Here is a 24,674-nt window from a genome sequence, read left to right on the forward strand (position 1 = left end):
TATTATTATTATTATTATTATTATTATTATTATTATTATTATTATTATTATTATTATATTATTATTATTATTATTATTATTATTATTATTATTATTATTATTATTATTATTATTATTATTATTATTATTATTATTATTATTATTATTATTATTATTATTATTATTATTATTATTATTATTATTATTATTATTATTATTATTATTATTATTATATTATTATTATTATTATTATTATTATTATTATTATTATTATTATTATTATTATTATTATTATTATTATTATTATTATTATTATTATTATTATTATTATTATTATTATTATTATTATTATTATTATTATTATTATTATTATTATTATTATTATTATTATTATTTATTATTATTAGTATTGTTATTATTATTATTATTATTATTATTATTATTATTATTATTATTATTATTATTATTATTATTATTATTATTATTATTATTATTATTATTATTATTATTATTATTATTATTATTATTATTATTATTATTATTATTATTATTATTATTATTATTATTATTATTAGTATTATTATTATTAGTTATTATTATTATTATTATTAGTATTATTATTATTAGTTATTATTATTATTATTATTATTATTATTATTATTATTATTATTATTATTATTATTATTATTATTATTATTATTATTATTATTATTATTATTATTATTATTATTATTATTATTATTATTATTATTATTATTATTATTATTATTATTATTATTATTATTATTATTATTATTATTATTATTATTATTATTATTATTATTATTATTATTATTATTATTATTATTATTATTATATTATTATTATTATTATTATTATTATTATTATTATTATTATTATTATTATTATTATTATTATTATTATTATTATTATTATTATTATTATTATTATTATTATTATTATTATTATTATTATTATTATTATTATTATTATTATTATTATTATTATTATTATTATTATTATTATTATTATTATTATTATTATTATTATTATTATTATTATTATTATTATTATATTATTATTATTATTATTATTATTATTATTATTATTATTATTATTATTATTATTATTATTATTATTATTATTATTATTATTATTATTATTATAATTATTATTATTATTATTATTATTATTATTATTATTATTATTATTATTATTATTATTATTATTATTATTATTATTATTATTATTATTATTATTATTATTATTATTATTATTATTATTATTATTATTATTATTATTATTATTATTATTATTATTATTATTATTATTATTATTATTATTATTATTATTATTATTATTATTATATTATTATTATTATTATTATTATTATTATTATTATTATTATTATTATTATTATTATTATTATTATTATTATTATTATTATTATTATTATTATTATTATTATTATTATTATTATTATTATTATTATTATTATTATTATTATTATTATTATTATTATTATTATTATTATTATTATTATTATTATTATTATTATTATTATTATTATTATTATTATTATTATTATTATTATTATTATTATTATTATTATTATTATTATTATTATTATTATTATTATTATTATTATTATTATTATTATTATTATTATTATTATTATTATTATTATTATTATTATTATATTATTATTATTATTATTATTATTATTATTATTATTATTATTATTATTATTATTATTATTATTATTATTATTATTATTATTATTATTATTATTATTATTATTATTATTATTATTATTATTATTATTATTATTATTATTATTATTATTATTATTATTATTATTATTATTATTATTATTATTATTATTATTATTATTTATTATTATTATTATTATTATTATTATTATTATTATTATTATTATTATTATTATTATTATTATTATTATTATTATTATTATTATTATTATTATTATTATTATTATTATTATTATTATTATTATTATTATTATTATTATTATTATTATTATTATTATTATTATTATTATTATTATTATTATTATTATTATTATTATTATTATTATTATTATTATTATTATTATTATTATTATTATTATTATTATTATTATTATTATTATTATTATTATTATTATTATCATTATTATTATTATTATTATTATTATTATTATTATTATTATTATTATTATTATTATTATTATTATTATTATTATTATTATTATTATTATTATTATTATTATTATTATTATTATTATTATTATTATTATTATTATTATTATTATTATTATTATTATTATTATTATTATTATTATTATTATTATTATTATTATTATTATTATTATTATTATTATTATTATTATTATTATTATTATTATTATTATTATTATTATTATTATTATTATTATTATTATTATTATTATTATTATTATTATTATTATTATTATTATTATTATTATTATTATTATTATTATTATTATTATTATTATTATTATTATTATTATTATTATTATTATTATTATTATTATTATTATTATTATTATTATTATTATTATTATTATTATTATTATTATTATTATTATTATTATTATTATTATTATTATTATTATTATTATTATTATTATTATTATTATTATTATTATTATTATTATTATTATTATTATTATTATTATTATTATTATTATTATTATTATTATTATTATTATTATTATTATTATTATTATTATTATTATTATTATTATTATTATTATTATTATTATTATTATTATTATTATTATTATTATTATTATTATTATTATTATTATTATTATTATTATTATTATTATTATTATTATTATTATTATTATTATTATTATTATTATTATTATTATTATTATTATTATTATTATTATTATTATTATTATTATTATTATTATTATTATTATTATTATTATTATTATTATTATTATTATTATTATTATTATTATTATTATTATTATTATTATTATTATTATTATTATTATTATTATTATTATTATTATTATTATTATTATTAATATTATTATTATTATTATTATTATTATTATTATTATTATTATTATTATTATTATTATTATTATTATTATTATTATTTTATTATTATTATTATTATTATTATTATTATTATTATTATTATTATTATTATTATTATTATTATTATTATTATTATTATTATTATTATTATTATTATTATTATTATTATTATTATTATTATTATTATTATTATTATTATTATTATTATTATTATTATTATTATTATTATTATTATTATTATTATTATTATTATTATTATTATTATTATTATTATTATTATTATTATTATTATTATTATTATTATTAGTATTATTATTATTAGTATTATTATTATTAGTTATTATTATTATTATTATTATTATTATTATTATTATTATTATTATTATTATTATTAGTATTATTATTATTAGTTATTATTAAAGGGTGATTTGTTAAGAGCTTGATAACTTTTTTTTTAAAAAAAAACGCATAAAATTTGCAAAATCTCATCGGTTCTTTATTTGAAACGTTAGATTGGTCCATGACATTTACTTTTTGAAGATAATTTCATTTAAATGTTGACCGCGGCTGCGTCTTAGGTGGTCCATTCGGAAAGTCCAATTTTGGGCAACTTTTTCGAGCATTTCGGCCGGAATAGCCCGAATTTCTTCGGAAATGTTGTCTTCCAAAGCTGGAATAGTTGCTGGCTTATTTCTGTAGACTTTAGACTTGACGTAGCCCCACAAAAAATAGTCTAAAGGCGTCAAATCGCATGATCTTGGTGGCCAACTTACCGGTCCATTTCTTGAGATGAATTGTTCTCCGAAGTTTTCCCTCAAAATGGCCATAGAATCGCGAGCTGTGTGGCATGTAGCGCCATCTTGTTGAAACCACATGTCAACCAAGTTCAGTTCTTCCATTTTTGGCAACAAAAAGTTTGTTAGCATCGAACGATAGCGATCGCCATTCACCGTAACGTTGCGTCCAACAGCATCTTTGAAAAAATACGGTCCAATGATTCCACCAGCGTACAAACCACACCAAACAGTGCATTTTTCGGGATGCATGGGCAGTTCTTGAACGGCTTCTGGTTGCTCTTCACTCCAAATGCGGCAATTTTGCTTATTTACGTAGCCATTCAACCAGAAATGAGCCTCATCGCTGAACAAAGTTTGTCGATAAAAAAGCGGATTTTCTGCCACTGATTTTGGTAATAAAATTCAATGATTTGCAAGCGTTGCTCGTTAGTAAGTCTATTCATGATGAAATGTCAAAGCATACTGAGCATCTTTCTCTTTGACACCATGTCTGAAATCCCACGTGATCTGTCAAATACTAATGCATGAAAATCCTAACCTCAAAAGAATCACCCTTTATTATTATTATTAGTTATTATTATTATTATTATTATTATTATTATTATTATTATTATTATTATTATTATTATTATTATTATTATTATTATTATTATTATTATTATTATTATTATTATTATTATTATTATTATTATTATTATTATTATTATTATTATTATTATTATTATTATTATTATTATTATTATTATTATTATTATTATTATTATTATTATTATTATTATTATTATTATTATTATTATTATTATTATTATTATTATTATTATTATTATTATTATTATTATTATTATTATTATTATTATTATTATTATTATTATTATTATTATTATTATTATTATTATTATTATTATTATTATTATTATTATTATTATTATTATTATTATTATTATTATTATTATTATTATTATTATTATTATTATTATTATTATTATTATTATTATTATTATTATTATTATTATTATTATTATTATTATTATTATTATTATTATTATTAGTATTATTATTATTAGTATTATTATTATTAGTTATTATTATTATTATTATTATTATTATTATTATTATTATTATTATTATTATTATTATTATTATTATTATTATTATTATTATTATTATTATTATTATTATTATTATTATTATTATTATTATTATTATTATTATTATTATTATTATTATTATTATTATTATTATTATTATTATTATTATTATTATTATTATTATTATTATTATTCATTCATGCCACAAACATAATATATTCTAATATATTAACATAGATGTCCCAAACATTTAGTGTTAGTTTAGGAACATTACATGTTTGCACTTAAATATATTGTGTTTTAAAATTGTGCCCGAAACAGCGTTGCCAGAATTGTTTCACCAAAAACCGATAGATTTGCCCAAAAAATAGCTAAAACAAGCTAAAAAATGCTAAAAAATAGCTAGAAAAAAAGCTAAATTGTTTGTATCAAAACTCACATTTTTGATTGAAATTTAACAAACTTAAAGGCTTTATTTCACTTACAATGCATATTATTTTCATTTTAATTCCACTTCTGTGAGACTGTAACAATATCTAAGGCATATTAGCTCTGTTTGCGTATTCGATACATTTTGATTACTATCACAAATTTTTTACTGGAAGTCCTTCGTTTTGTGGGAGCTACCTTCCCAACACCTCTATTTTATTTACTTGTTATTTTAAAATATTAAATGATCTAAGCATGCTTTAGATTTGGTAAAAAAATGATTTGTCATTTTTTTAAATAAAATTTTAGTTTAGATTTGAAATTGTGAAAAAATTCGAAATACATTACTTTTATTTAAATTGTAGAAAATACCTATAGTTTACATTTTCCTTTTCTTCATGAGCTATCAAAGTGCTTTAAAAACGTGCTAACGCAAACTTAAATTTCCAAATTCAGACTCGACTTCAAGTAGAAATTATTGTATATATACGTTTTTAAAATAAAGTGTTGAAAAACATCTTCTATTTTTGAACGCTATTTTGGTTTGTGGTTAAGATGCAAAAACTCCTCACATTTAAAGACTATTTCATTAATTCTTCCTTCTTTCATGAAAACATACCCATTTTTAAGTTGAATCACTTAATTATAAGGACAAAACGACTTTATCGTCTTTTGGACAAGGAAAACAGTTTATATAAAAGAAATTCACAAATGCTATTATAACCAAAATTCGCGTTCGTATTTTAAGGAGACGACAATATTCTACTATTTTAATTTAGTAATATCGTAATAACTTTAGAATATTATAATAACATAAAAAGGATAAACGAGTCAAATGATAATATTCCCAATAATTTACTGACAGTTTATCTAACAAATTTGTATGGTAATAGTAGATTTAAAGTTTACGATAACTTTTATGTATATAATGAAAAAACTTTACAACAAGGTGTATTTGCTACAAAAATGCCCGCATAATGGCTGGACTCATTATTAATGTTTCACCTGAGCTTTGAAATATGTGGAAACCCTTATACTTGCAGCAAGGCTTAGATAAAAACGCCGATTTATCCATATTTCAATAGAAACATGTCGAAAATAAAAAAAGCCAAAAATAGCTAAAAGGGTCATGAAAAAAAGCCAGAAAAAAAGCTAAAAGCTAAATGCATTTTTTTCCCGCTAAACGTCTTCAAAAAAAGCCAAATCTAGCGGGAAAAAAGCTAAATTGGCAACGCTGGCCCGAAACACATTTTGTTTATATCGGAACATATGAAAAACATATTTTTCTAACAGTGCATATTTGCTTGGTGTCGTTACAATCCTTGCAATACTCCCATCGAACATTTGCAATCATAACTGCCTTCTCACGCAGTAAGAGCTTGCAGGTAGCCAGATGCATACCAACAGATTCTAGTTAACCTGGAATATGTGAGGTAGTTCCTAGCCTTGCTGACTCATCCGCTTCGGTGTTCCCCGGTATGTTCCTATGTCCAGGCACCATATTATGTGAAAAATTTACTGCTCAGCCATCTCGTTGAGAAATTTGTGGCAGTCGATGGCCGTTTTGGAATTAACGAACACAGAGTCCAAGGATTTTATTGTAGGTTGACTGTCCCAATAAACACAGGATGAGTGTTTTTCAAATGTAATTTTCAACATAAATTCAACTTGGCTTAAAACAGCTCATCTTCAATACATCTTCAAATTGTTTGCGAACTACTTCCAATTTGCCAAAATGTTGACGAAATCTTTGAAACGGTGTTGAAGATAAAAGAAAAAGGCAACGAAAAAACCATGTGGTTTTTAATACTTCTTTGTGCAACGAAGTTCGTGATCAATTGGAAGAAATAAAAAAATGGAATGTTTTACACAAGTAACTGAATTTACACCAACTAGTTTATAACAATAGGTAAGTGAAAATAAAAAATGAAATAAAGGAAGTCACTAAATGTAACATATATCTATTTGCCCAAAACTTAAATTATGGATTCTACGTCCTTGAAAACAGCTGAAAATCTGACCGATGAAAAAATATTGAACAATAATAATAATTGGTAAGACAATATTTTTTTTATTTATTTAAGCTAATACATATTTGATGCTTAACTTATACTACAACTAGTCTCTGTTATGAAGAAGTTACTAACCACTAGCTTATTTATTAACATCAGTAGATTTATTGAATTTAAAATATCCTAAGTCTCATATAGTCGAACTAGGACAATTATTGTAATTTTTTCATTGATATTGAGGCTTTCATATATTAAAGCGAGTTAATAAATCGTGTGGTTTGAAACGGCGCAATCTTCTATGTTGATTGGAAGTTTGGTGTAAATTTCGGGCTTCGCGATTAGTATGGTTCTGGAAGCGGATAAGATGTTTTTCTGCAAATCTAGAGATTTCCTCTTAGATTGTGTTCATTTTTAAGTCTCGGTGGAGGTCACTACAGTGAAATCTCTCTTCAGCGGACACCGAAGGGACCATTGAAATGTGTACGCCCTAGGGGGGTGTCCTTTCAACAGACAACTGCAAAAATTAAATCATTGCAGACTATTTCATAATGCGACTGTTGATTAAATGATTATGTTACAATAAAAAACAAAGAATTCAAAAGGTTTTATTCATTAACAGAAAAAATAAAAAATTCATGTAAAGAATACATATTTTATTTCAATAAATATTCGTTCATTGTCGTTTGTCGTGTGTTGGTTTTAACAATAACATCTTGAAAATGTAATTCAAGTGATGAAAGTATATTCATAGCCTCAATATCTCCTTTGTATTCGACAAACGCTTTAAGATCTCGTGTCTTATCCATAGTCTCTTTATATGTAGAGATGTTGCTTCTTATTAAGAAATCCTAAAATCTTACTTACTGGTTAATGGAATTCCATTATTGCGCGCTGCAACAAACCATTCATAGCACAATTGATCTATTGTGGACCCATCTTCTTTCAAAAATCTTCTCTCTTCATTTAAATTTGCGTTGGAATGCCATGTTTTCATTAACTCTTCCCTTTTTATAATGTCAGAAGCTTGAGTTTTACCAATATTAAATCGCTTCGATAAATTTCTCCGACTTAATTTTTCTCTATTGTACACTTCAAGCACATCTACTTTTTTTTGGTTTTTTTTGTTTTAGTGTCAAAATAGACCTCTTTTTATCCATTTTCAATGTCTGGTTCGCACGAATGTATACTAACGAATGACAAATGCAATTTAAAATGTTGTTAATGCGTTTGTGGCTGTATTATTATTTGGGCAATCCCATAAATCGCTTAAGCGAAAAACGAACTAAATGTCCGCACAATAGAACTTTTTTTTGTCAAATACCTGTCAGCGTCCATTCAAGGGAGCAGATGTCCGCACAATAGAATTTTTTTGTCAAATAGCTGTCAGCGTCCGCTCAAGGGAGAGTAGCTGCAATGTATTTCTTATGGAACGCTGCCGGGACCTAGCTACTGTGTCCGTCCAAAGGGGGTGTCCGCTGAAGGAAGGTGTCCGTTATTTAATATTTAGTTCTTCACACTTTTTATCGATACGAATTTTCCAATTAAATTTTGAATCCAGTGTAAAACCAAGATATTTTGCTGAGTTCGAAAAAGGAACATGTTCATTGCCTATTTTTAGGGATTTGTAACTTGAGCCGATTTTCGCAAAGTCAACATGAACAGATTTGCTACTGCACCGAAAGAATTTTCTTCGTAAAAAGAACGAAAAATTTCGTTAAAAGTACGAAATTTGTCATTGTTTTAGAACCAAAGAAACTTTTCATTAAAAGTACGAAATATTTCGTACTTTTTACGAAGAAAAGTTCTTCCAAAATTTTCGTAGTTTGTAAGAAAAAAAATCGTACTTTTTATGAAAAATCTTCGTACTTTTTATGAAACAATTTCGTTCTTTTTATGAAAATGTTTCGTACTTTTTATGAAAAAATTTCGTAGTTTTTATGAAAAATGTTCGTACTTATTATGAAAAACTTTCGTACTTTTTTCTGAAAAATGTTCGAACTTTTAGAAAAAAAATTTATAGTCGAAAGTGCATTTGGTTGTAGTTGCAAGTGTGAAAAATGACATCACTACTTTACATCTTAAGTTTTTGAATAATTTTTAGTTTTATTGCTTCACTTTTATTCATAGCGCGCTATCACCTAAATGAGAAGTAGCATAGACTTGCATAAAAAATAGAATAAAGGAATACACTCAATCACATTATAAAAGACAATTTAATGCCGCGAACGGAAATTTTACAACTTCAATGAAACTTCTTCGTTATTTCAAAGAAAATGTTTCGTACTTTTTATGAAGAAATTTTAACGCAGAATGTTTCGTAAAATATTCGTAAAAACTTCTTCACAAAATTCATGAAATATGAAGAAAGTTTCGTTAAAAGTACGAACTTTTTACGAAGAAAAGTTAATGTAGAATGTTTCATAGAAGTTTCGTATATTCGTAAAATGTTCTTCGTAAAATTTACGAAAATGAATGAAAATTTCGTTATTTTAATGAAGAATTCAGGAAGAATAGTTAATGAAGAATTCTTCGTAAAATTAACGAAGAGAATTCTTTCGGTGTGTTGAGCTTTAGTCCCCAGTCTTTTGTCGATTCGTGTACCTTGTTTAAAGACGCTTGAAGCGTCTTTAATCTGCTAAGTTTTTATCCTCTGGTGGTCGAGTTTGTTGCCATTTTTTCCTAATCCTTCTTTTAAACTTTATTTGATTTACTATGTATTGGGGACACTGAGGCGTATTTGTTTGAATACTTGGTTCTGGATTACTCTCGCAGGCCGCTTGTTGCATTAACTTTGTAAAAGCATCGACTTCTTCTCAATATCATTTGGATTGTAGACTGGCGAATGTCTAATAGACGTGGTAATTAAGTGACGAAAGTAATCCCAGTCGGTTCTGTTATTTGTTAGGTTGAAATTTGTTTGTTTATTAGTTGCTTCACTTAAATAATGAAGATATATAGGAGAATGGTCGGAACTGAGTACATGTCCATCTTCAATTACCAGTTTGTTTTCCGGGATTTTTCTAGTCAATCAGATCAGGAGTTTTAGACACGTCTGTTGGCCAGTGAGTTGGCTTACCGGTAGATATTACTGTACATCCTATATTCATAAGTGCACTATGTAGCTCTCTGCCCTTTGGTGTGGTCAATCTAGAGCCCCATTGTGTGTTCTTTGCATTGAAATCTCCTCCCATAATTAATATATGTTTATGTGTACTGATCAAATTTGATCTTTGATCTTTGTACTGATCAAATTTTATATTATGTCGTGGTGGACTGTAAACAGATGAAACTGATACACTGTTAGAAAAATATGTTTTTCATATGTTCCGATATAAACAAAATGTGTTTCGGGCACGATTTAAACCACAATATATTTAAGTGCGAACATGTAATTTGCCTAAACTAACACTAAATGTTTGGGACATCTATGTTAATATGTTAGAATATATTATGTTTGGGGCATGATGTTTCATAAAAATCATATGTGCACGCAAAAAAATAATTCTTTCCTCCCAAACGAAATTTTAGACAAACAAAGATCGTTTCGCATTTGCTTTTCGTTGAAAGGAAGTGTATTTGGAAGAAAAGTATATACTTTTTGTGATAAACGTTTATTCTTTTCCAGGATGTAAAAACAATTACATAAAGACTAACTCAAAAAAAAAATTTTCTGGCTAATTGCATTTTCCCTCACATTTTTCTCACTTCCACGAAGTTTTTAGTTCTTAGTACCTTTTTCTGTAACACAAACAATGTAGAAGAAATTATACGATTTTATAAATTTTAAAATTTTTTTTTTTACCTTTCGCCTGGACGGAGATCGAACCGCGGACCATCCAATTTGTAAGCCAACACACTATCCACTGAGCCATGTAGCCGTTGTTGTCATCAATAGACAATTACCCATATAAGTTACATTTATATAGCATAGCTTGCGGCGCCCACGAGCCGATTAAACAAAGTTTATTTAACAGAAAAATACATTTAGTTTGGCACCTTGGAGCAGTGGTTGCTACGTCCGACTTGCATGCCAAGGGTCGTGGGTTCGATCCCCTGCTTCGACCAAAGTTTTTTTTTTTTTACATATATTCCAACTACGGTCGGAAGATTCCGAAAAAATGTTCAACATTACGTTCTACTATATAAAATTTTTACTATGAACTGTAAAATGTGTCTTATTAAAGACCTAAATTTAGAAAAGAACAGTGTTTGATATAAACGAAATGGACTGTGTTGTTGGTTCAAAAATAACTTTTTTATTGAAAAAATAAAATTTTGTAATAAACGAATTTTTTGGTGATAAAAGTTTAAAATTTCGAAGCAATTCAAAAAAACTCTAACAAAAGAAGAACGTTTTCGGTACACGTTTTCCAAACGTTTTTTTCTTTGCGTGTGTGAATACAAACATATATAAATTTACAAATTTCAACTAAACATACATATGTTGTGATATTTTATTTCAAAGCGACAGAGAGAGTATAGAAAGAAATAGAGATGGAAACCGGGAGAGTTGACGAAAGATATCAATATAACACAGCAAAAGAGTCAAAAGAGAACAATTTCTATGAAACCGCTTGTATGTTGGTTTCGGAAAACTGTTTTATGATAAGGCCAAAAATTTGATATGTTTAATTCTGAACCAAGAGAATAGACATTTGAAAACAAACAGCTTATGTTTTCGCCTTGAGAGCAGCATTTTATGTATGTGTGGACATGTGTTTTGTTTATCATTTTGGCATTATTTTTTTCTTGGTTCGTTAAAAGAAATCAGGGGTCTTCATAAAAATAACGAAAGGGCACTATACTCTTTTTAGAGTTGGGACGGTAAAATGAAATAAGGAGGAAATAGTGAAAAATTACACAGTAAAATGTAAAAAACAAAGTTTAGTTTCTCTTTATAAACAATTTAAAAAGTTTATTTTCTTTAAAATGAATTATTAAAGAAAAATAAAAGGAATTTTAGAGCGATGGTGTTAAATGCTAGTAAAAAACTGTTCACTCCTAAATAAATTTATGTTTATATTATAAAATTATGTATGTATGTTTATACTTTCCTTCCAATTCCTTCCAAATTTTAAAGTTTTGTACAAAAACAGTTTTTTATTACAAGATTGTTATTTTTGCAATAAAAAATAATATTTATCCAAAAATCATTCAATTTCGTTTATATCAAGCACTGTTACTGACTATAAATCTTTAATAACGCACATTTCGATGTTTCATTTAAAAAATAATATAATATAAATATAAATGTGTAAATTAAAAAAAAAAAAAAAAAAAACAAAAAAAAATGTTCGGTCGGAGCAGGGATTGAACCCACGAACCCTTTGCATGCAAGGCAGACATGCTAACCACTGCTCCACGTGGCAAACAAATGTATGTTTCTGTTAAATAATGTTATGTTTGCATGGGCTCGTGGGCGCTGCAAACTATGCTATATAAATGTAACTTAAAACGATAATTATCTACTGGTGACTATAACAGCTACGTAGCCCAGTGGATAGTGTGTTGGCTTACAAACTGTATGGTCCTCGGTTCGATTCTCCGTGCAGGCGAAAGGTAAAATTTAAAAAATTTATAAAAGTGAATAATTTCTTCAACATTATTTGTATTACAGAGAAAGGTGCCAATAACTAAAAAATTTCGTGGAAGTGAAAATTACGAGTATGTTAGGGAATGAGCACAATCGTGTTTGGGAAAAATTCTTCCAAGCATATAATATTTTTGGCTCAAAATGCTTCCAAACATATAATATGTTCACATAAAACAAACATATTAATGTTTCGGCAGTATGCAATAATATATGTGCTTCCTGCAAAATATGTTTGGAACATATGTTAAAGAAGCGATTTTTTGAGGGTGTACCAGCGTTTTGTTTATGTGAATTGTTACAGTTGTAACTTGAAATTCCTCTACCCATATGGTATTTTCAAGCCAATGTTTAATTGAGGTTTTTAATAATAACAGCACTTCCTCCTCTTGTGGTGTTACTTGGATGGGGAGCATGCACTGTTAGAAAAATATGTTTTTCATATGTTCCGATATAAACAAAATGTGTTTCGGGCACGATTTTAAACAAAATATATTTAAGTGCGAACATGTAATTTTCCTAAACTAACACTAAATGTTTGGACATCTATGTTAATATGTTAGAATATATTATGTTTGGGGCATGAATGTTTCTAAAAATCATATGTGTGAATACAAACATATATAAATTTACAAATTTCAACTAAACATACATATGTTGTGTTCAAAGCGACAGAGAAAGTATAGAGAGAAATAGAGATGGAAACCGGGAGAGTTGACGAAAGATATCAATATAACACAGCAAAGAAGTCAAAAGAGAACAATTTCTGTGAAACCGCTTGTATGTTGTTTCGGAAAACTGTTTTATGATAAGGCAAAATTTGATATGTTTAAGTTTAAATATTATTTAATTTGAATAAAGAGAATATACATTCTGAACAAGAGAATAGACATTTGAAAAACAAACAGCTTATGTTTTCACCTTGAGAGCAGCATTTTATGTATGTGTGGACATGTGTTTGTTTATCATTTTGGCATTATTTTTTCTTGGTTCGTTAAAAGAAATAAGGGGTCTTCATAAAAATAACGAAAGGCACTATACTCTTTTTAGAGTTGGGACGGTAAAATGAAATAAGGAGGAAATGGTGAAAAATTACACAGTAAAATGTAAAAAAAACAAAGTTTAGTTTCTCTTTATTAAAAAGTAGTCCACGAGGAGTTGACGGACACCATCAAATATAAAAGCGGGCATTAAGTTCGACTTTTACAGCTAAAACAATTTAAAAAAGTTTATTTTCTTTAAAATGAATTATTAAAGAAAAATAAAAGGAATTTTAGAGCGATGGTGTTAAATGCTAGTAAAAAACTGTTCACTCCTAAATAAATTTATGTTTATATTATAAAATTATGTATGTATGTTTATACTCGACTCCACGTTCTTCTTTTGTTAGTTTTTAAATTCCTTCCAAATTTTAAAGTTTTGTACAAAAACTGTTTTTATTACAAGATTGTTATTTTTGCAATAAAAAATAATATTTTATCCAAAAATCATTCAATTTCGTTTATATCAAGCACTGTTACTGACTATAAATCTTTAATAAATCACATTTCGATGTTTCATTTAAAAAAATGTAATATAGTATAAATATAAATGTGTAAATTAAAAAAAAAAAACAAAAAAAATGTTAGGTCGGAGCAGGGATTGAACCCACGACCCTTCGCATGCAAGGCAGACATGCTAACCACTGCTCCACGTGGCAAACAAATGTATGTTTCTGTTAAATAATGTTATGTTTGCATGGGGCTCGTGGCGCTGCAAACTATGCTATATAAATGTAACTTAAAACGATAATTATCTACTGGTGACTATAACAGCTACGTAGCCCAGTGGATAGTGTGTTGGCTTACAAACTGTATGGTCCTCGGTTCGATTCTCCGTGCAGGCGAAAGGTAAAATTTAAAAAATTATAAAAGTGAATAATTTCTTCAACATTATTTGTATTACAGAGAAAGGTGCCAATAACTAAAAATGTCGTGGAAGTGAAAATTACGAGTATGTTAGGGAATGAGCACAATCGTGTTTGGGAAAAATTCTTCCAAGCATATAATATTTTTGGCTCAAAATGCTTCCAAACATATAATATGTTCACATAAAACAAACATATTAATGTTTCGGCAGTATGCAATAATATATGTGCTTCCTGCAAAATATGTTGGGAACATATGTTAAAGAAGCGATTTTTTTTGAGGGTGTGAAATACATCGCAGTTTATTTTCAGAAATGAATCTTTTACAAAATTCGTCTCGCTTATGAGACATATATCAATATTTTTTATTTATTTATTTATAGTTTTCTTAGTTGACCTTTGGAATTTTATAATTATTGGGATTCTTTTTGGCTTGAGGTCATGAAAAATGCTGGTGTAGTTGCTTTTTTCAATGTTTTATTATTGAAATATTGCTATTTCGGATATTTCGATACACCTTCGGTGATCATCTTCAGCGAGATATTATCTATAAAATACCATAATTTAAACATTTTACAATATTTACTTTAACAATGGTTTTTAACAAAAATATAACAAACATTTTTCATATTTACGTTTTATAAAGTAATGGACTTTCTCCTTGCAAAGTTCATATCTAACTAAAGCTATCCTACTTATGTTTGTTCCTTTGTATGAGATTTCTATAAATCTGTGCACAGTGGTCTGTGTCGGTTTTGTAATTCATACGTTAGTCAGTGGGAGTGTTTATTATATGTACACGCAAAGAAAAAAAACGTTTGAAAACGTGTACCGAAACGTTTTTCTTTTGTTAGAGTTTTTTGAATTGCTTCGAAAAGTATACTCTTTTTTTTCACCAAAAAAATTCGTTTGTTACAAAATTTTATTTTTTCAGTAAAACAGTTATTTTTGAACCAACAACACAGTCCATTTCGTTTATATCAACCACTGTTCTTTTCTAAATTTAGGTCTTTAATAAGACACATTTTACAGTTCATAGTAAAAATTTAATATAGTAGAATGTAATGTTGAACATTTTTTCGGAATCTTCCGATCATATCTGGAATATATGTAAAAAAAAAAAAAACTTTGGTCGAAGCAGGGATTGAAACCCACGACCCTTGGCATGCAAGTCAGACGTAGCAACCACTGCTCCACGGTGCCCAACTAAATGTATTTTTCTGTTAAATAAACTTTGTTTAATCGGCTCGTGGGTGCCGCAAGCTATGCTATATAAATATAACTTAGTTATATATAACTTAGTTATATGATGACAATAACGGCTACATGGCTCAGTGATAGTGTGTTGGCTTACAAATTGCATGGTCCGCGGTTCGATTCTCAGTCCAGGCGAAAGGTAAAAAAAAAAATTTTAAATTTTATAAAATCGTATAATTTCTTCTACATTGTTTGTGTTACAGAAAAGGTGCTAAGAACTAAAAACTTCGTTGAAGTGGGAAAGATGTGAGGGAAAATGCAATTAGCCAGAAAAAAAATTTTTTGAGTTAGTCTTTATGAAATTGTTTTTACATCCTGGAAAAGAATAAACGTTTATCACAAAAAAAATATACTTTTCTTCCAAATACACTTCCTTTCAACGAAAAGCAAATGAGAAACGAACTTTGTTTGTCTAAAATTTCGTTTGGGAGGAAAGAATTATTTTTTGCGTGTAACATCTCCAATGTGTATTTTCTTCCGTCGTCAGTATTTCAACATTCTTGAAATTTGGTATGTGTCCTGTATTCGTGCTATGTGCTGCAAGGGCCCGTTTTTGTTCTAGGGGCTTGTTTTTCATCTTTTGGTCGGACTTGGTGGCAGAAAGTCTAGTTTTTAGCTTGGACCTGGTAGTGCCAACATAAGACATTGTACATGGATTGTTCGTCCCCATCACATTTTATTTGTATACACATTCGATTTGTCTTCCATTTTTATCTTGGTCTTAGTTTGCTAAATAAGTCATTTTATCGTCCTGTTATAATTTATAATTCTCTTTTTGTAAATATTTGATTTTTCAAATCTTTGGGAAAACCTCGGTATATATGTCGTCTTTTTGAAAACCATGGATGTGGCTTCTGGTTTGTTGTGATTCTTATTTACTTTATTTTTCACGTATTTTATGAGATCACTGATTGTGTTATTGGGGAAGTCATTTTGTTTTAGAATCATCGTATTTTCTTCTCGTTAGTCTTGTGAAATTTTACGTCGCTTATGTTTAAAACCCTATTAATAAAATTGGTAGCAGTATTAATCTTAATACGCCGAAGATGATTGGAGTGAAAATTTATTAATCTTCTGATGCAGTTTTCTTTTGATACCAATCCAACATTAATTGATTCTTGTGTCTTTGAACAACCGTGTCAAGATAAGGTAATTTTCCTTCGGTTTCACATTCCATTGTGAATTGAAGTTGTCGATTAAAATCGTTAAGTGTCGTCAATGTGTTGCTAACTTCGTCTTTATCTATGATGCAAAATATGTCATCAACATATTTAGTCATAAATCTTGGTTTTTTTGCGAGTTTGTTCATTGAGTCGTCCAATAATTTCTCCATTATAATATCTGCGATTATGGGAGATATAGGGGATCCCATCGGCATTCCTTTGGTTTGTTCAAATATGTTGTCGTCATATGTGAAATATCTGGAGTCCTTTATGCATAGCGTCACTATTTCTAAAAATAAATCCATTGGAATTTTGGTAAATTCTTGTATTATAGTCCATTTTTCTTTAATCGTCTTTATTGCTAGATTTATAGGTACACTCGGAAAGAGGGATATCACATCAAATGAAATTAGCAACTCGTTGTCCTTTATTGTTTGTTTGTTAATTCTTTCCTTAAATTCTATTCCATCCTTTATATTGTACTTTGAGTCATTCGTAAGATTTTTCAATATATTTGATATATATTTTGATACGTTATACGTAGGAGAATTGATGGATGAACAAATGGGTCTTAGAGGTGTACCTTCTTTATGAATTTTTGGGAGACCATAGGTTAGGTTAGGTTAGGTTATGTGGCTGCCCGATGTATCAGGCTCACTTAGACCATTCAGTCCATTGTGATACCACAGCGGTGAACTTGGGAGACCATATATCCTTGGAGCTGTGGCAGTTTTGCTTGTCAATTTATATTTTTCGTTCGCATTCAGTATATTCATGTTAAATAATTTGTCCACTAATTTATTGTTCTTCATCTGTAATCCTGACGTGGGATCTCGCTTAAGTCGGCGGTATGTGCACATATCACCTAATATAGTTCTCATTTTTTGTTTATAGTCATCTTTACTCATGGCTACCGTTTTCCCCCCTTTATCTGCACTCAGGATAAATATGTCATCATTCGATTTTAGAAATTGTCTTGCTTCCCCCACTGTGTCTAATACTAATTTGTCTCTTTTGGTTAGTTTCGCTTTTCGTAGATGGTCATCTATCAATGTAACTAGTTTTATTCTAGCATTCTCTTGCTGCTCTTTATTCTCTAATGTTTGAATACACTCTTCTCCTTCTGCTATTACATTAAACAATGGGAAAGTTGTTCTTGTTGTAGGAAGAGCGAATTTTGGTCCCAGTGAGAGCAACCATTGAATGTTTGGTGGTATGTGTTTGTCCGTGTTGTTGACGAACCAATCGTCATTGCGCTTGAATTTGAGTTAAGCGTGTTGTTGTTGTTTTAGTGTAGTTAACTTCTTGATGTGTGTTAAATTGAAGCTCTTGTTATGAGAGGCGCGAATGATGTTTTCACTCTCAATGTATAGTGATAGATCATCTGCATCCATAAGATTTCCAAGTCACTCTCTTGTTGTTTTTATCATCAAAGTATTGGTGTTCATTAGTTTATGTTTGTGTTGTATCAGAAGCTTTAGTATCTTAATATGAAAGTTATATATATGTCTGTCTAATTCTCTCTTTAAATTTGGCGGGATATCAACAACTTTCCTCATAAAATGCAGAAAATCAGGTATCGTACCCAATTTCATTTGGCGACCGGACATATCCCCCAACGGACATTTCGCCCAAAATGATTTTTGGGCGTTATGACCTCCATTGGGGCGGTCACATCGCCCAATTTTAGTTTGGGCTTTATGTCCTCCCTCATCGCGGTCATAAGCCCCATAAAAAAATGTGGGTGTTATGACCGTTTGAATATAATTGAATATAAACAATAGTTTAAAATAACAAAATATATATATTTTTTTAATCATTCAAAAGCTATATATGATTACTTCATCTATCCATATTTTTTTTTTTTTTTAATATTTAATAGATAGATATGCCTCTTATTGACAAATATCGAATTCTGCTTTTATTGTGTATGCTGGAAGAAGATGTAAAACTAGCATATCTTGGCTTCATCGTTTGTTTTAATTGTTTTTGACTGGAACATAATTTTTGACTATTTTTCTTCTCAGCGTACGATTGAAATGGAAAAGCGGCTAAAGTGGCACTACAAAGACCTATTTCGCTCGTGAAATAGGTCGGTTTAAGCTCCAAGACATTTGAATTTATATATTGAAACATAAAAATTCGGAAATTGATAATTTTTTTCTTTTGAACAAACCAGACAAATGCTGAATTGAAAATTATGTATTTTAAACTAAAAATTGGAACAAGATGAGATGATCGATTTGCTGCTGATGGTGAAAAAATCGCGCGCGCGATTTATTTCAAGTACCCATCAGCTGCACATCAATCATCTCATCTCTTTCCAATTTTAATGTTTAGAACAAGATAATAAAACGAAAGTTGCAAGAATGTGAGGATGAATGTGAGTTTATTATCTTGTTCTAAACATTAAAATTGGAAAGAGATGAAATGATCGACGTGCTGCTGAGGGGTACTTGAAATAAATCACTTTCCAATTTTAATGTTTAGAACAAGATAATAAACTGAAAGTTGCTACACCCTAAAAAAAATCGCTTCTCTAACATATGTTCCAAACATATTTTGCAGGAAGCACATATATTATTGGATACTGCCGAAACATTAATATGTTTGATTTATGTGAACATATTATATGTTTGGAAGCATTTTGAGCCCAAAAATATTATATACTTGGAAGAATTTTCCCCAAAGAAGATTGTGCTCATTCCCTAACATAATTTTCACTTCCACGAAATTTTTAGTTCTTGGTACCTTTTTCTGTAATACAAATAATGTTGAAGAAGTTATTCAATTTTATAATTTTTTTAAAATTTACCTTTCGTCTGGACGGAGAATCGAACCGAGGACCATACAGTTTGTAAGCCAATACACTATCCACTGGGCTACGTAGCAGTTATAGTCACCAGTAGACAATTATCGTTATAAGTTACATTTATATAGCATAGTTTGCAGCGCCCACGAACCCATGCAAACATAACATTATTTAAAAGAAACATACATTTGTTGGCCACGTGGAGCAGTGGTTAGCATGTCTGCCTTGCATGCAAAGGGTCGTGGGTTCAATTCCTGCTCCGACCGAACCAATTTTTTTTTTTGTAATTTAGACATTTATACTATATTAAATTTTTATAATGAAACTTCGAACTGTGGGTTATTAAAAATTTACATTCAGAAACAGTGCTTGATATAAACGAAATGGCTTTTGAATAAAATATTAATATTTTTTTTTTTTGCAAAAATAACAATTTTATAACAAAAAACTGTTTTTGGTATAAAAGTTTGAAATTTTGGAAGAAAATCAAAAACTCTAACAAAAGAAGAGTATAAACATACATAAATAATTTTATAATGTACACATAAATTTATTTAGGCGTGAACCGTTTTTTACTAGCATTTAACAACATTTTAAATGCCTTTAAAACTTATCGTGTTTTGTACTTAATTTCATTTTTACCTTTAAGGCCGTTAAAAAATGTGTGTCCATAATGTCAAAATGATAAACAAAACACTTGTCCACACATACATAAAATTCTCCTCTCAAGGCGAAAACACATGCTGTTTTTTTTCAAATCTCTATGCTCTTTACTCCGAATACTCAAATTAAATTCGAATTAAATAATATTTAGACTTAAGCATATCACATTTTTGGCCTTATCATAAAGCAGTTTTCCGAAACAACATACAACCGTTTCACAGAAATTTTAAACATATATATGTTTACTCGAAATTTGTAAATTTGTATATGTTTACATTCACACATATTATTTTTATGAAACATTCATGCCCCAAACATAATATATTTTAACATATTAACATATGTGTCCCAAACATTTAGTGTTAGTTTAGGAACATTACATGTTGGCACTTAAATATATTGTGTTTAAAAATTGTGCCCGAAACACATTTTGTTTATATCGGAACATATGAAAAACATATTTTTCTAACAGTGTAGTATTTGAGGACGACGAGAATTCGCGCACGCGAATTCTTTGTTAAATTCATCACATTCAGTTTGTCCTCAAGTTCTTGCACCTTTCGTTTTATTAACTTGATTTAAAAAATTAACACAGTTATACTGACATGTCGTTTGTAACCTTCGTAAATATTAGTAATTTCTTGTACCCATAAGATAATATGGAACGACCGAAAAAGGGACATCAATAAAACAATAGCATCTCCATCATCCATATTATTCATTATTTCAGTTACTGGGGTGGAACACAAAGAGACTGTATGCCAAATCGGCTTCCATAATAGTGGTTTGCTAAAATATCTTTTCCGGCACACTTTCGCATATTTAGTTTTCACTCATATGTTCTGATTTGGCAAATACACAGAAAAAAAAGTGTCTTGTAAATTTAAGGACCATTTTAACTTTCACATAGTTCAACAAATTTACTGTAATATAGTTCATTTTTCGTAACCACAACGAAAATTAATTTAGCTAAAGGAAAACTTATAAAAATTCAGTAAATGTTTTTTTGGTTTACTAACTACGAAATGGGAAGGATTTTTCCTTAAATAAATTTCCAACACAGTGGTTAATGCATCGTTGATTCTATTATAAAAATACATGGGCAATATAAAAATCTTACTACGAAATGTGGACAATTTACTAAGAAAAAATTTTGTATGGAAAAAAATTTTTGTAGTAAAATTTACCTTAACGACATTACCGATTCGTACGATGGCTACCTACAGATTATTTCCCTTTTTATTATATGTTGGAGTGCTTTTCCTCACATTGAACATTTTAGATAAAGTAGAATAAAAAGTAGTTAATATAATCCTTGACGGGTGTATATAATTTTTTAGAGATTCCTCATAGATTTGGTATATATTTAACCTTAACTTCTAGATAGAATTCCAACTAATCAATAATCGTGCTACTGGAAAATGTGAGTGCATCATGTGAGGGAGTTTTTAGAGACATTTTGTGTATATCTCGTTTGATTGTGTTTGTTATTGCGTCATTTATGCTGTTGTTGGTTGTTTTGATTCTAGAGACAATGGAATGTTCCTTGTGTGTTGTTGGTATTTTTTGTGGTGAGAGTTGTTTTCTTGCAATAGCGAGATCAGAAAGGGATCGTGTGTGTGTGGAGTTGTTTTTCTTTACGGCAGGTATGTATCCTTTATGACTATTTGTGTCTTTGAGTTTTATTGTTGCATTCAGATATGTTGATGCATTTATGAAGTGCACACGTGGATTTAATTTTGCAAAATTGTACGTGCGGTATTGGTGTTTATTAATGAAAATACATATATTCGGAACATTTTAGAAACTGAGAATGAATGATGTGATGTTAGAGTAATCAAAAACACTTTTTATTGATAAAAAACAAAGAACAGATTAAGGAACTGTATATTTCTGTTAATAGTTTAAAATTAGTGCGGATTTTTAACCCTTTCACTACCGATGTCCACTTAGAAGGACATTCGAAAAAGACACCAAATTCTATTTTCCCACTTAGTTTCAATTTATTTCTCGATGTTATTTTAAAGTAGAGGCGTTAATCTAAATAAGCTATAAATATTTTCCATATTGGTGAGCACTAAAATACATTTTTATAAACTTCTTTAACAATAAACGAAAAATACGAAAATTTGGGACAATTTTGCTACTGTATATTTCTAGTAAATGGACATTTACACAAAAACTACTCTTTCGGTTTTTTTTTTTTGTATTTTTTGTCACACTTTGAAAGATATTGTGGGCCAAATAGCGCTCATTTTCGTAAGGCCATTCGGTTGCAATTCAAGAATCAAGTTTTCAGAACAAGCTCACATAGCTCTTGAAGTATTTGACGTAGGTTCTCAAAATGACAATTTTTGTTCTACAAGCTGTTAGTACAAGTAAAAACAGAAGAAAAATTAAAACTCTTAACATAAGTTTTATTTCGGTAGTGAAAGGGTTAATTGATTTACATAAAAAATATACAACATGAGTGGTAATAGGTTGATCTATATTTGTTATACATCTGGATCACAAGTTGGAGATGCAACCATTTTTTTTTAATATATATTTTCTATGTTACAGCAATTCCTACAGGTGAGTACTAAATTCGAGTTTAGCCGCTAAAATTAAAAATAAATCACTAAGAAAAGTATAAAATTATACGTCTTCGATACAAATTTAAATATAACTTGATGGAAAATAGCCCAAACCAAGTTTTTTATAAAGATTATTTTTTTATAATGGATTATTAAACAAAACTTATCATGAAAATTGCGATTTTAGCCTCTAAACTCGAACTTAATATACACATTAAATACTAAATGCTATACTGACAAGTGGAAATTATGTCTAATTTTATAATATTTTTTATTTCAAATATATTGTGAGAATAATTTCAATAACGTCCATTAGTCCACGGATATGATTCCAATAATGTACCTACTGGATGGATTTTTCAATGTGGTAAGTTTTTCTATAAACGGTATTTTGTCCGTTTTTAATAAAACCAAAATTTCAATTTATTAAAAATAATTATTTTCACTTGCAGGTAAACAGGTCTTGTAATGGTAACTTTTTGAATATTCTTACTGTTTAATGCTAATTAAACTGATATCCTTATTGGATTTAGGAAATACTCTTGAAAACCGTAAGTTAAAAATCAATATGAACGATAGAATTTGATAATATTTTTCTTATATTTTGTATAACTTTGCAATTTCAGCTGCTTATAAGACAAATCCGCCCAACAAAAGATAGCCAAAATCGATGAAATTGGACAATTCAATTGAATATAGCAATTTATGCCACATATATCTTTCATATGGATAGAAAACATGGAAATTTAAATTAATTAGTTTAGTCCTAATAACATAGAATATTACTCTTTTGAAGAAGCTAGTACTAACTACCGACAAGTAACTGCATCCAACGTTCTAATAAAAATATTTCCTTTATTGTATATCATAACCCATAGTTTTGTGTAATTTAATAATAATTTTTTGAAATAAAATACTGGTGGTAATAGAAAATTTACTTGTTTTGTACGAAAAATTTCTTAGTTGTATACAGGCTTGTTGTACCTTTGATTCCTCAATTTCTCTACTTTTTTGAAAATTATACCGACAAACAGTTTATTTCAAACCAATTTCTTAATACAGGTTTTCCAAAAAATTGTTAATAGCAGGAATGTTTTGAATTTGTTTAACTATATTCTTCCCACAGCATAGTAATAATGAACTAAAATACGATGCAATACATGAACTAATTTATAAGAAAATCATGAACTTATCTAGATGAAAAAAATCTTTGGCGCCAAATCATGGTCATTCTTACTATGGGTTAGTTCATTTTTCTTAAAAAATAGTAAACTTTTTTTCGGTGTAGTGCTATGAGTTCTTGGGGGCTTTGTGGAGCGTTT

The 24,674-nt window shown here is 26.1% G+C and overlaps 1 protein-coding gene across 1 annotated transcript; it reads right to left on the bottom strand.

Annotated features, from left to right (window-relative positions):
- Positions 1–17,204: 17,204 nt before the first annotated feature.
- On the bottom strand, positions 17,205–18,685 carry LOC142242511 (uncharacterized). Its single transcript, XM_075314099.1, has 3 exons — positions 18,662–18,685; positions 17,999–18,557; positions 17,205–17,590 (listed from the first exon to the last, which is right to left on the bottom strand). Exons 1-3 carry the CDS (start codon positions 18,683–18,685, stop codon positions 17,205–17,207), a joined length of 969 nt encoding a protein of 322 aa, XP_075170214.1.
- Between the last annotated feature and the right edge of the window lie 5,989 nt (positions 18,686–24,674).

The sequence above is a fragment of the Haematobia irritans genome, unplaced genomic scaffold (assembly GCF_050003625.1).
Source record: "Haematobia irritans isolate KBUSLIRL unplaced genomic scaffold, ASM5000362v1 scaffold_26, whole genome shotgun sequence".
NCBI lineage: Eukaryota > Metazoa > Arthropoda > Insecta > Diptera > Muscidae > Haematobia > Haematobia irritans.

Excerpts from the sequence above, each read along its gene's own strand:
- LOC142242511 (XM_075314099.1), bottom strand. The coding sequence starts at position 18,685 with ATGATCTATCACTATACATTGAGA. Across the intron at positions 18,558-18,661 it reads TCTATCACTATACATTGAGA|CGCAATGACGATTGGTTCGT; the intron begins GTGAAAACATCA and ends CTCAAATTCAAG. Across the intron at positions 17,591-17,998 it reads AAGGATATATGGTCTCCCAA|AAATAGTGACGCTATGCATA; the intron begins GTTCACCGCTGT and ends ATTTATTTTTAG.